The sequence below is a fragment of the Oreochromis niloticus genome, linkage group LG5, assembly GCF_001858045.2.
Source record: "Oreochromis niloticus isolate F11D_XX linkage group LG5, O_niloticus_UMD_NMBU, whole genome shotgun sequence".
Lineage (NCBI taxonomy): Eukaryota > Metazoa > Chordata > Actinopteri > Cichliformes > Cichlidae > Oreochromis > Oreochromis niloticus.
In genome coordinates this window covers 17,505,076-17,519,410 of record NC_031970.2, presented here as the reverse complement: position 1 = coordinate 17,519,410, position 14,335 = coordinate 17,505,076, and the positions used below count along the sequence as shown (strand labels likewise).

General features: G+C 40.3%; 1 protein-coding gene across 4 annotated transcripts in view; it reads left to right on the top strand.

The window, feature by feature from the left end:
* The window catches only part of cacna2d2a (calcium channel, voltage-dependent, alpha 2/delta subunit 2a), a 171,163-nt gene that overhangs the window by 45,374 nt on the left and 111,454 nt on the right, over positions 1-14,335 (top strand). For all 4 annotated transcript variants that reach the window (XR_002062227.2, XM_019359243.2, XM_005453490.4 and 1 more), the window contains exon 3: positions 3,550-3,666. Coding sequence is in view for 3 of the 4 variants with exons in the window: in XM_019359243.2 (XP_019214788.1) it covers positions 3,550-3,666 (117 nt within the window). In the remaining variant the exon portion in view is untranslated. The remainder of the gene's footprint in view (positions 1-3,549; positions 3,667-14,335) is intronic.

The window sequence follows — 14,335 nt, the reverse complement described above, 5'->3', positions numbered from 1 at the left end:
GCACCTTGGAAAAAAAAAGAAGGTCTGAAGCAGGGGTAATGAGTAATTTATCTGTGTGTGTGAATTCAGAGTGGGACAAAATAATGGTTTGGCGATATTTTCCAAGCTTCCTTTTTCAATATGGTATCAAAATCTGGTGCCCGATGCTGTTATTTCCTATTAAAAGACTTCAACGTTTTTCAAAATAGATTCTCTGCTGGCTTGGAAGCTACTCGGTGTCCCTCCTGAAGAGCTGGAAGAGGTGACTGGGGAGAAAAGTGATGTCTAAGCATCTCTGCTAATGACTGTTGTCTACATGTTGTAGCTGTTGACTGTCACCAGGGGGCAGTGTCACAAACAACCCATCTGTGGGACACTCTTGCTCGTTCTGTTCTTGGTCCTTTCCGACATAGAGAAGAGTACGGTAGCTCCAAGAGGTCAAACGGACTGCAGCTGCAAATTATATGAATCATGCGATTACAACACATAATACATTCATCATGTGATCTCTGACAACACTGATGAACCCTCGTGTTCTGGTTTCTGTCACTTCCACAGCTGGTCCGTCACATTATTATGTTCCCAGAAACACTTCCGTTTTGTTTTGTGTGCTTTTGCAGGGTTTTTCTGTTTGCTGGTGTTAAGTAGCAGTCCATTTGACCTCTCAGGGCCACCGTAGAAGAGCGACATTATACCGAGCTGAGCTGAAGCAAAACCAAATATTAAAAACATCAAAAACATGTCACCTGCAGCCGTTGTCTGTGCTTCTTATGCTGTATTTTTTAATTCTTGATGTTTTTTCACGCTTCACTCTGAAGACTGCTCCTTTCTTTGTTCTGGCTCACCTTTCAACCAATCAGCTTTTGACCAATGCACAGTGTCACCCATGTTTGAAGACGCTGTTTGTAGGTCAAATGTGTGGGCTGTTGGGTTTCTGGAGGACTGCACACAAGAATATTTGCATAGGGTGAAAACCCCTCCCTGTTGTCTCTCTGTGGCAAAATACCTTCAAATCAGACACAACCGATCGACCATAAATTTAGCATCACACTGCTGCACCTGTGACAGAGACCAGGATAGGGAGGTTTTTCTCCTCCAGGTTTAGATATGGTGACGTCTTACGTATAGCTATCTTGCAGTGTTTTTAGTATCACAAAATTGCTGTATCGTGGTCAAACTGTTATTGTAGGCAGTGTATCACAATAATCTTGAGCAGTGAGTGACTCTGTGGTGTGCCAAAAGAAGATTTCACCTTCACATTTCACTTTGAGAAGTCATTTAAAGTGTTGTTTGAAACTAAGCAAGATCCCTGGTCCTTGAGAGGGCGGCCAACATAAGACATCAGGCAATCTCAACAGAGTGCTCGGTTGGCATGGTTTTAGCTTCTCGGGCAACGCTTGCATGTTCAGTGGGCCAGTGGAGGGAGACTGCGTCTGGCTGCTTGCCCAGCTTTCAGCTTGACAGAGATGGATCAAATGGATGGCAGTGATTTCCTTTCTAATTGTCCACATCAGCACATCAAGCCAACAGAAATTGATTTTTTTAAAATTTCAAGCAAAAAAATGGAAGTTCATCAATTCTTGAACAAATATTTGTTTGGTTTGTAAACGTTCAGTTTTAACTTTTGAGCAAACAACATTTGTTTTATTTATGTGCATACATTTTTGCATCTGTTATTCCAGATATCAGCAGATACTGGGTGATTAGATTAGATCCAATATTTTTAATAGATTTTTCTCAGTTCTAAAATATACAACCACACAGGGGCAATGTAATAATAGCAGGTTGGACCCCTGGAAAGTCTCTAATAGTCAGCATTTGTGGTTGACTGGTGTATAAAAAAATATGCATTTAAAAAAAAGTACTACTGTTCATTTCGGAGCACTTTAGTCAAAAGAAAATTGGTATTTCCATTAGCAGCAATTTAGAGGCCTCTGTTCTGGAAGAGCACATCTCTCTGCCCTTCATAACCGGAAGCAGGCAGAGTAGCAGCAGCCAGAGCAGGAACCACTCAGTACAGAGGAGGCATGACGGACAGCCTGTCAGACACAGCATAGAAAAGAGGAGCTGGGCTGTTGGTGGGTTTTGAAGCAGTTTGTAGATTTTCAGTGACTGTGGGCAGCTTAAATAGGACACCCTATTTGAGATTTGTCAAATAGAAATATAGAAAGGCTTCAGTTCAGTCATCAACTGATGTGGGCTGACAGATCACTGAGATCAGATGATCTGGTGGGGGTTGCGTTAACCTTGACTTTATGGTCTGCCGCGTTTGATTTTAAACCAATCTGAGGCCTTGCTGAAAAACAACAGGATCCTAAAATCAACCTCTAAAAACAAGATGATGAGTATTTAAGAAGCAGCTACTCGAGCCCAACGCTGCACTCTGCCGACTGCTGTTTTTAAGAAGATTTGGAAATTTTCAAATTAATTTTAGACATCTTAGCATCTCCTGAATTAGTTATGACAGCTTGTGTTCATGCTGCGTCAGATCCCCTTTTCTGTATCGTCGAGCTTAACACGCACCTTCTTTTTATAATTGATTTGCATGCACTGTGATATATCCTTATTTATGAAGAGTTTAGTATAAACTAAATTATTACCGATTCTTAGCTTCAGTATGTGATTGACTGATTGAGGAAGTCAGTAGTACCAGTGAGGCCAGCTAAACACCCTGCAAATGCAGCATTTCAGGCTGACGTGACTCTAATTGCTTTAACATATTCAACAACAACAGGCTTCTTTTGGGGCTTCCTTCAAAAGAACTATACAAAATGGTTTTATGGAGTGAAAATGGGTCTTGTGGTGTCTTAGGGCAGCAGGATAAGTGGTAATCCCTCGGGTGGTGCTCTGTTGTAGTCTACAGATCCTATAGAGAGCTCTGGCTGCTGAGTCAGCCTTCACAATTCTTCCAGGGGAGCAGACTAATCTCTGTAGCACCGTCCCTGTAAGCGGTCCAAGTATGCGCAGTTCTACCTCTGGATATCCGTCCTTATCAAACATCCCATTCCCTGGTGGCATCCGAAGCTGATTTTCTATGTGTTTTGCAATGTCTGTCTCTGTTTTAAGTGTTATTGATTGATTGCTAATTTAGTATAAGTACAATTCCCTTTTTCACATAATCTTCTAGTGAGCATAAATTATGCATCTAGATTGATTAAAGTTAATCTGTAGCTAACACAATGGATTGAACTGCAGATATTTGGTCAGCAGGTTGTGAATACCTCTGCTTGTCTCAGAGTTAGAGGCCAAAAGGGTTAACACAGTCGAAATACAAGGTGCTCACCCAGTGGTGAGAATCCGCTGGAGTTTGTGTTTATTTAATTTGAGCCTGACTGCCAGATGCAGCTAGCTAAGTGCTTTGCCATTAAGGCTCTGTTCTGTGTTTAATTCTGCTACAGTGCCAAGGCTTACTGGCGTAATGGCAGGTTCCTTACTGCCTGCTCTATAGTAAATGTTTACCATTCTCCGTGCTACATTGTGAGTAGGGCAGCCTGCTCCTCTGTGATACTCTTAATTAAACAAATGTCTCCAATAACCCGACCTTTGATTCCCCGTGTTTTCTTTTTACAGATTTATAATGAGAAGAAGAGCCAGTTTGAAATCAAGCGAAACAACCCCAGGGATTTGGTGGAGAGGGTGGCACGGGACATCTCCAAGCTGCTCAACAGCAAGAGAAAAGCCCTGGAGGTAAGAGGATAATGCTCCACATATATTAAAACACCTGTGCACAAACACATGCTATGCCCCACTGCACAGGTGCACACATACATGGTGAGTGTTTTAGATTCTTCTGAAAGGTGAACCTCCTGTGCATACAAATGCATCCGCTGCCGTCATATTTTTCAGTGCCAGCACTCTGAAAGCTTAATTTAATTAATTAAGACTTGCTTGAAGAATCTCCTGCTTTAGTAAATCAGAGTTAGCTGTGATGGATCTAAGGAGTTTTAGGCATGCATTACAATAAAGATGTCTTTTTTGGCTATGACTACAAATGCTAAATACTTGACAGAAACATTTTGGTCAATCATCCATAATTGAACAGTTTCCTGCACATTATAAATGATGCATTGTTTTTATGTTGCAGTTAATCTGTCCTCCTACTTATTTGAAAACAGTGGCTTTTCTTTACATTTGATGGAAAAAGCTGCATAGTTTTTCTTTACAGTTAAAATACAATTTGAGCTAATTATATTTTGTCGACAACTGAGATAACCGTATTTATGCTTTGTTTTTCAAATTAGTTTTGAGGGTTTTTATTTTTCTGTTAAATATTGAAGGCGTATATTCTGAAATATAGTTTGTATGGTGTGTGAGAAGGTTATCATTTCAATGTCCCGCATTTTAGGATGTAATTATTACCACTGTTATGCTCAGGCAGTGCTGTGATTAGTTAAAAATTTGTTTCACTCTCCCAGTGGGAAACCTCTAACCCAGAGGAGAAGGGGGTGGTTGGGGAATAAACGCCAGGAAGATGAGTGGCAAGTAGGTAAATGAGAAAAGTGCGGACGGTTAATTTTTTAAATTTAAATAGACAGAGATAAAGTAAAAGACTGTTTGTAAAATCCACCATTTCAGGATTAGTCCAATCAAATGCCTCCTGTTTAGTATTTTGTTTTGCTGAGCAGACGTATGTTGAAAAATTATGAAAAAGTCGTGAGTCACCGCTCGTTCCTATTTAGTTTGATTTACAGGAGCCAGACTTTCTCACAGTCTGGCTATAGAACTATTGAGCAATAGTTCCTCAGGTTCCCTGAAGGTCATTCAAAGGTTTTCTTTGCACATTGCACTTCCTGTTCAGTCCTTGTACATGACTATTTTCTGAGGAAGGGTTTTTGTTTGTTAGGGCCACTTAACATTGTCCTATGAATCATTAAGAATATAAAACACACATGAACCACATAACAGACATCTTAGCAAATTGTATCTGAAGGTACTTTGTTACCCTGTTGCAATAAAAAAAAAGCCAAACATTAACACAGTTTGACAGACATAAAATAATCTTATTACATCAAGAAGATGATTATTAAAGAGGTATTAATCTAAAATGACGAATCAATATTTGAAAATTTTCATTCAAATTGTCATCAGTATGTAAAGAGGTCAGGGTAGAGTTACAATAGACAGTGACAATGATCCAGACACACTGTCAGTGCAGTAAAAACATACCTGTATAGAAAAGCACACAGTGGAACGCTATCAGTCATGGATTGGCCTCCCCAGAGCTGAGACCTCAACATTATATAAGCAGTGTGGGATCATCAGGGCAGAGAACGGAACAAAAAGCAGCTAAAAACCAAAGAAGAGCTTTAAATGTCCTTCAGAAAAGCCTGGAGAGCAATCCCTGAAGACCACTTTAAGTAATTACAAGAAAGCTGCCTTAAAGAGTTCAGGCTGTGTTGAAAAGTAGTCTTGAGCTAAATGTTGACTTTGAAGCTCATCACACGTAGAGTGGAACAAACACTGTTTTTGCTTTATATGTTGTATTTCTAGTTATACTTGCACGTTTCAATAAATTGCTGCACCTTATTTCCATTTTCCCAGCAAAATATAAAGAAACAAGTGTTGGCTCAAGAATTTTGCACTTTACTGTAGTTCTCCAAACCTTGCTTTAGATGGAGTACACTGTGTGTGGGTATGTACAAGATATACTTTGACTTTAGTCCATATGGCACATCATTTAAAGATGGAGGTGACCGAGGGACTGTCTGCTTTCCTTCCCTCTGTCTGTGCCCAAATATGGTCGCTCAAGGCCAAAGCAGAGATATTTATGAAGTCCTCTGAAGGAGCAGAAGTGTATATCTTTTAAGAGCATGAGGTCTTGTGGGAAGTGAGGCACATTCATGCTAAGGAGCAAAAGTTTCTCAAAGGCACGGTTAATTCTGCAGCTTGGATCCTTAAAGCGAAGAAAACGTTACTGTAGGTCTCCTGTGGTCATGTCCAGGATTGAATTTGGAACGGCAAAAACCCTCTTCATCTTTTTTTTTGGACTATACCCCCACCTTAACCCCTTCCACCTTCCTCAACACACACACACACATGCACGCACATGCACGGACACACACACTGAAGCCCCACACCCCCGCCCTAACTTCCACAGGCCACACTGTCACCTCACATCCTGTCTGGGAGATTCAGACTCAGGAGGGAGGAAATGAGGTGAAAAAAGAGAAGGTCTGGAATGAGAATGTCTCCCTGAGGCGTGGAAAAATCAAGAAAATGATGTTCAGAAATTCATAGATTTGAAAATGAGCAGCCACTGAGAGGGAAGGAAAGAGGGAGCAGGAGGGGTAGGAAGGGAGAGAAAGAGTGTGCAAAAAAAAAAAAAAATAATCGGAAGAAGAAAGCAGGTGGACGGGAAAAAAAGGGAGTCGGATGATTAAAGGGAACGAAGAAATGGAGTGATTATGGCGTTATAAAACATAAATGTTAACACAAAGTATGCAACAAGCTAATATGTTTCATTTAGGCAGGTTATGATTTCTTTATTATTATTTTTTTTCACAAAAACTGAAAATTCAAGACTGTAGGCAAATAAATTCATGTGGACTTATTATTCATACAGGGAGGAAAGTGAAAGCCATGTCTTAATGCAGTCTGTAGATAAGAAGGTCTCAAACTCCGCTCAGCGCGCCGTTGACAGCGTTTTATATTCCAGCCTGTTTCTACCCCCTGTAATGGTTATTTAGTTCCAAATATTCCCTGCCACACATTTAAAAAATGAGGAAATGTGTGTGTGTGTGCGCGCGCGTGTGTGTTTGTGTGCATGCACGAAGAAATTATTCTCCTGCAACCTATTTAAATAATGCTTCGGGTGCTTCGTTGTAATTCATGTTTATATTACTAATGAGAAAATGCACATTGACTCTAAACACTGGTTACTGATATATAAAGGAGAGCGAAGCATTTCTCACTGCTCAGGATTGACTTGATTCGGCCTAAATTCCTAAATTAGCAGCACATTTATTCATTTAAGTGCTCCGGTTGTATAGTTGTAAAGGTGACGCAAAATAAATCAGTCTACTGAGTTTTTATTTGGTTTGTTTTTTTATTCTTACTTTCTTTACCTGCAAGAGCTAACACTCATGCAAGTATATTTGGGTAACATGGTGATGCAGTGTTTAGCACTGTCATTTCACATAAAGACAGTTCCTGGTTCGAATCTCCTGCTCAGCTGGTGCTTTTCCTGTCTATAGGTTCTCCCTATGCATGTATGGGTTTCCTCCCACAGGCCATTGACACATGCCTGTAAGGTTAATTGGCAATAAGTCCTCTGAAGTGTATAAAATAAAGCGTTGGATGAATGTATGCTTGAAACGCACATTATAAAGTTTATGGCAGATTGAATGTTTTTGGTCTTCAGCTTTTTAACTTTAATGTCCATAGAGTGATGTATGCCTGCATTCATACAGCTACTGTCAAAATAGGTATTTAAATATGCATTATTTAAAGTGCACTGTACTCAGTCTACCCCTTTCTAAAAATGGAAACGATATAAGCTGACTTACTTTTTTGTCAAAAGCCTCTCCGTGTTTATTCTTTTCCTTCCCTTGTCTTAATCTCCTCCTTTGAATGTATCTGTCTGCTCTCCCTCTCTTGCCTCTGGCTTCAGCCATCTCCTCAAACAATGATCTGATTCTACGGTCGGTGCCAAAATTAAAATGTGGCAAAAAACCTTCAGCTAGCTGAAAGGCTCGCATGTTGCCGGTGGACATTTTTATATAAAGCTGTCTTTTTTTTTTGTGCACGAGGTACGTTGAAATTTGATACAAGAGTTTTCTCTCTCTGATGGTTTTTTTTTTTTTTTTAAATGCTTATTTCAGTGGCTTTTTGTCTTGAACCTGACATCTAGACAGTTATTTTTTATTTGAGGGGTACAAGTATTTGTGTTTGGACTTTTTCCTGTTTTATGTGAGCTCCAACTTTTTGCTTAATGCGCATTCGAAGATGTGAAAAGATGTCCTTGTTCACTTGTACTCATATGAAACTAATGTATGTTAGAAGACTTTGGAAACACTTTATTTTATGCGCTGGTAATTTCTGAGTACTATCCGCATAATTTCCAAGAATTTTCTTTTCATTACAGAGAAAATCAAAACAGTTTTCACTTGACAGACTTCCATTTAGCTATTTCCAATTAGTGATATAACCTGTAGCGTCATCTAGTCTATATGAGCACAAACTGTGAAAAGTTGTCTGTGGGTAAGCGTGCAGTTTACTTACTTAACATGCTGTATATGGTAGATGAATTCTCCGATAATAAGCTGATGATACGAGCACATTTACTTAATGTTGTATTTGTAGAATAAAGTAAGGCAAATGAAACATTAATAGAAAAATACAAACTTTATTTATAAAGTGCTTTAAAACAACAAGTATACGGAATAAAAATACCTCCAAAATAAAGTGTGTTAGGCTGTTTTGTCTCCATGCTCCACGCTCCAGAACAGCTTCATTACCTTTACAATAATTCTCCAAGTCTCTGGATTTCTACAGGAGTGAAACACCATTGTTAAAAATTCAGTGACCACAAGATCCACGGCAGTCAGTGGAACCGTAATCTCAGGTGAGACCACTCCCTTTAGGATACAAATGCTTCATCAAGGGACAAAGGTCATCAATTCTTAGCAACCTTGCATTGATTCTTGATAAATGATCAAGTGGGCCCAAAGTGTGCCAACTAAATAACCCTATCGGTATAACAGTGCCGCTGGATCCTCTCACCGTGAGGGTCAATAGTTCAAGCCTGTACTGTTGTTTCAGTAAATACACACATGCACCAACCCACTTGTCAAGAATATGTTGAAGGATGACTCATTTGACATATCGCTATTTTCCACATTTCTGTAGAACAGTGCCTTTTTATTTGCACCAGTGAACTCTCAAATGTGCACTCGTCTTTGTAATGAGGGGTGTATGCACTGCGAGCCTCCTTTAATATTCCTCTTGGTGTAATTTTTGACGTACTCTTCTTATTGGCCGTCTGATCACGTCCCGCTCTGACATTCTCATTCACCTGAGGAAGAGTCGATCTTCCGTTATTCTAATTCACGAGTATCGCACGTATCGAATGTGAAATGTGGACCACGATTTTCACTAATTCTCCACTAAGCCTTGTTCACAGATCGTAAATGGAGATCTCAATTAAGTCGGGATTACGATTGACAGGCTGGCCAGCTGAGCACTCTTTGTGGTTGAAGCTTCAGCCATCAGAACCCAAATAATGAAACTCTTCTGTAACGTGACATAGATTTTTTTACCCTTTCAATCTTGATATAAAATCAGTATCATCTGGGCCTCTTTTGCATTTTATTCATACCCAATACATTATCCAAAGTTAACTCTTTGTACCGGGGAGAGCATCCGCGTAAATGAATCTGGATTCATTTATTTGTTTATTTATTTTTATTTATTAAGGTTTTTCCTTTAATTTGTCAGATCTTGTCATATTCGTTTTATTTCCCTGAATCAGAAACATTTGGATCATATTCAAGCTACTATTTATAATTAGTACCATCTAAACATGCGAATAAGATGAGCTACAGGGTGGAGTAATGCAATATAACTGTTTAAACTTTCACTTTGGCTCGATTATCTGAGATCACATTTGCTGAGATGTTGCAGTAGCATCTGAACTCCCCAGTGTGTGCATGTGCACGTCTGTCTGCTTAACATCTTCATTGTGTCTCTCTATATGTTTGTGCATGTGTTATCTGAGCAACAGGCTCATGCCTGACTGATACTGCAAGTGTCAGTCTGACAGGCCTTTTAACCCAGAGCAGCCAAAGAGAACACAGCCCTTCATGTAACCTGTCATGTGTATAAAGCCAAACAGGTGTGATAGACCTCCCAGACTGATGCTAGCTCTCATACCGTCCATTGCCCCTCGCTGTGATGCGCCATATCATTGCCACAGAGTCCTGAGATCAGTGGCGCCCTTTAGAACCAGCTGAAACTGGAAAATATCCTGTATGCTGTCAAAGATAGGCAGAGTCGAGCTGTCAGTCAGGCTTCTGCTGGGACTTTTTAGTCTCTGTAAGGGAAGACAAGGCCACGAGCCACAGGCAGAGATCATTCTACATTCCCATCAGCTGTTGCTCAGCAAAACTACCATTGTCAAAGCTCTTGAGTTATGATTTCACAGAGGAGACTGGTGGAATAGAAAAGGGACTAAGGTTGGTCTAATCCAATTACACAGATCTCAAAACTATTCCAATACCTCTTATAGGCTGAAGGATGAGTGCCTCTGGCCTGCTGGCTGTTTGATAGAAACACACCCAACACTTTGCTGGGATAGTTTTGGGGTTGGGATAGTCGGAAAATGAAAGCATGGAAATGATGTAGAAAGCAAAGGGACAGTGTAAAGATTAAGTTTAAAAAACAAACAAAAAATGGAAGGACACTTAGGCAGCAAGCGCAGAGTAAAAAAAGACAAAAAAAAATAATAATTTGTGGCTCACTTCACTGCTCTGGAAAACAAATATGTGTGAAGTGGCCACTTCTGACTGCAGCTCTCTCCCCACACCTTCTGAAGGAAAGACCTGTCCTCTCCACTCCAGCGTCACTAAAAGCAGTAGAGAGCTTGTCAGTGCCATCACCACCACCTGTTCACTCACTTGGCTGGCACCGCCCCTTGACCTCACTGCGCCACCCCTCGACTGCAGCTGAGCCAGGGACCACACCTCCGCCACAATATGATTTAGTCTGAAGTTATGCAACAAGCATCTTTTTGACCAAAGTTAAACTGACGTGTGATGCCGTTCCACCTGGCACGTTCACACCTGAAGTATATTTGTAGCTTTTCAAGGAGCTCTGCTGATGTCTTGCTAAAAGATAATCTACAACATTCACAGCATATAAACTTTTTTCCTGTTTGATAGCGTCTGTGTCAGTAATACAGTTCAGTGTGTTAACATGTTGTGTAGACTGACTTAATCCTACCTGTCACACTGGGGGAAGCAGTGGTTGGAGACCTAAAAATTATTGTGACCATGTGCAATGAACTTGTGATCTTGTTGCCTTTGAAATTGTTGCTCAGAAGACGAGAAAATGGTCTCAGCTGCCATCTTCAAAGCAACTTTGGTGTGCCAAGATGGTAATAAAATGTTGGGGCAATGAGACAGAGTCAGTCTGCTGTTAGTTTGGACTAAATTGGATCATGCAATTTGTGATAAACTGGTGAAAATCACAAATCTGTCTGTTGTCTTTCACACACACAGAAATTCATATTAACTACTTACATTTAGAGTCCAGAGAAGCTCACACATTTATAACAGAACTTCAGAAAGTTTTCCACAAATAGTCACACAATAGCAGCAGGACAGTGATTTAAATTCAAAACCTGTCAAACTGAGTCACCTACTGCAAAGAGATACAGTTTCAGCCATTATGCAAATGTACTGTTTTTAAGGTTGTTGATACCTGCAGTCAGCTGAGACTCAAGAAGCCACTTAGATGAGTGTTGAAACCATCCTCCCACTGAAAATGCTACACCTATACGTCCAGATGAAAAGAATCAGCTCTTTGGGATTTCCTTACCTGGATGATTGAGCGTGCATTGACTTAGATGTTTTGCGACTTTGCAGTCATGCTGATAGTGATTGTGAAAGATTGCAGGAGAGCTCAGATTGGACACTGTGCAGGGAAAACAAAAGAGTTCTTGACAGAATTAATCAATGGGACTGCATGGCCCTCTGTCTCTTTACTAACCATGGAAACCAAGACGACACAGGGATGGGGAGGGATCATCCGCTCCGAGTCATCTGTCATCATATTACATCCATAAATAATTCACTAAGACAATGACTCTCATGCATGGCTCTCACTGACAGCATGCATGCTGCTCAGAGTTAAAATGCAGTATACTGACATTTTTACAGTGCTTAAAAATTACATCTGAAACACCCACCGGTATTTCTGCCAAAGAGACCGCGAATTACAGCTCACGCTGAACAGTCATCAAACTGCAAAAAGGCAGCAGCAAGTTGTTGGTCAGCTGCTTTCTTCTTTTATGACCTTGTTTTCAAGTCAATCATTCTGATGGTTTTGTATACCTCACTGTGACAAAGAACACATACAAAAGAAAAGAAAAACACACAAAAACTCAACATCCAGTTGAAGCTTCAACATTTTTCTATCACTCACTGACCACCACGAAACTGTATCTGCTAAATGAGGAGACAAAACCAACTGGTCTGAAGATTGGAGACTGACAGCATTAGTTTGAAGTAACATATTTACCCAGAGCTTTGTTTTCATTACTGTCTGTGTACTGGCATATGTAGTATTCACTGGCCACTTTGTTAGGTACGCCTTGCTAATACCAGATTGGACTTTTGCCTGTAGAAGTGCCTTAATTTTTCATAGCACATATTCAACAAGGGGCTGAAAACTTGGAGATCCATTTTGACATGATGAAATCACTCAGTTAATACAGATGTGAATCTCTTGTTTCACCCCATCCCAAAGGTGCTCTTTGGACTGTGATTTGGCGACTGTGTAGGTCATTTAAGCACAGCGAACTCACTGTCATATTCTATAAACCAGTTTGAGATGATTTGAGCTTTTGTGACATGGTGCAATATCCTGCTGGAAGCAGTGATCAATAAATGGGTGCACAGTTGTCATGAAGGGAAAGACATGGTCAGCAGCATGTAGGCTGTGAGTTTCTAATCTTCTGTCCAATTTTGGTGAGTCTGTGCGGTGTAGCATCAGTTTGCTGTTCTCAGCTGACAGAAGTATGAGCTGGCATGGTTTTCTGCTGCTGTAGCACCTCTCCTTTAAGGTTAGATGTGTAGTCCTTATTTGACTTTGTGGTGTCACATTCAAAATCATTTAAATCACCTTTCTTCCCTGTTCTGATGCTCTGTTTGAGCTTCAGCAGGTCACTTTGGCTGTGTGTACATGCCTAAATGCATTGAGCTGCTGCCATGTGATTGGCTGATTAGATATTTGTGTTAACGAGCAATTGAACAAGTGTACCTAATGAAGTGGCCAGCGAGTGTATAATTAAAAGGCCTATTAGTTAACTGTGGGCCAAAAGAACAACAAAGAAAAATCAGCAGTTTAATTGCTGTTACTGGTGGTTGTACTCCTGATGTTAGCACAGTAACATCAGGAGTACAACCACCTCCTTAGAGTTTGTGGTTGATGACTTGAATCATCATCCCAGCGAGATCTCAAACGCTTCAGTGAGTCGTTTTAATTGAACAGGCATCCGGCACAAATAACCAATTTATAACAGCTAAATTTAGCCCTAGTCTTTTAAAGGCTCACCAGTCCTAAAAATCAGGATCCTGCTGAAGCTGCTGTGACTAGCAAGCGCTGTCACTTGGATCTGGATTGGCCCTCGGTGGTAGAGGGTACTAGAGCTCAAGGATTAGTAAGTGAAGCTGTCCTTTGTCTGATGCAGGTCTGGTTACTGATTGCAGTACGACTGCTGGTGATTCTTTTCAGTCACCTAGACTATTCTGTGCTACGTTGTGTTGTACGTCGCCCACTGTGGCTGTAATTGTACTGTATACATCCTTTAGAAGAGAGATTTTTTTTTTTTTTAAGTATCGCCATAGTTTCTAGATCACTTGAAAGACTTGATTTCCAAAGTTTCTGCCATTCCAACTAGCGGCAGTATGGCACCAGCTGTTCTGACTGCAATGAATTACACCACTGGCAGCAAGTGATTATGTCCCTCCTGTTTGCATGATGCAGTAACAAATGAAGGAGTTGTCTCCCACTTTCAGGGGGGAGGCAGATTTCCCTGCAGCCTTGTTTCCCTTAGTCTTCATTCTGGGATGGGATTTAAGTGATTTTATTTATAAATTAATTTTATTTTTGTACGTTTGCTGTGATCATTATTTGAAGTCATCTTCTTATCTAGATACATAGCATTGTTTATTATATTCTTGGTATAAGCATATTGATATATCCATTTCTGGTATTGTGATTTGTTTATTTTACTTAAATGCCTAATCAAATACTCAAGTCAAGTTATTTTTATAGCTTATATTTTATATCCTTTAACTCATTTATCGTTATCTGCTCTAAGTAGTTAACCTGAACCCCTGGCCTCATCACGGTATTAAAACTTGATCCACATACTTATTATTAACCTCCTTGACGCACAGCATGCCACTCAGTAATAGCAAGCACCCCTCAGTATGGCTTGTGTTCATTTAGGGGGCTTAATGAATTACAAGGGCTTCATAATGACTGTGTCTGAGCAGTGCTGTGGGGAGGTCAGATGGTTAGAATAACTAATGAACCCAATCACCAGTCAGAACTTTAACATGCATGAAACATTTGGTATATGCTGTTGGAGGAGGCGTACAGATACATACTGCAACCCTAGCCCACCCACCAC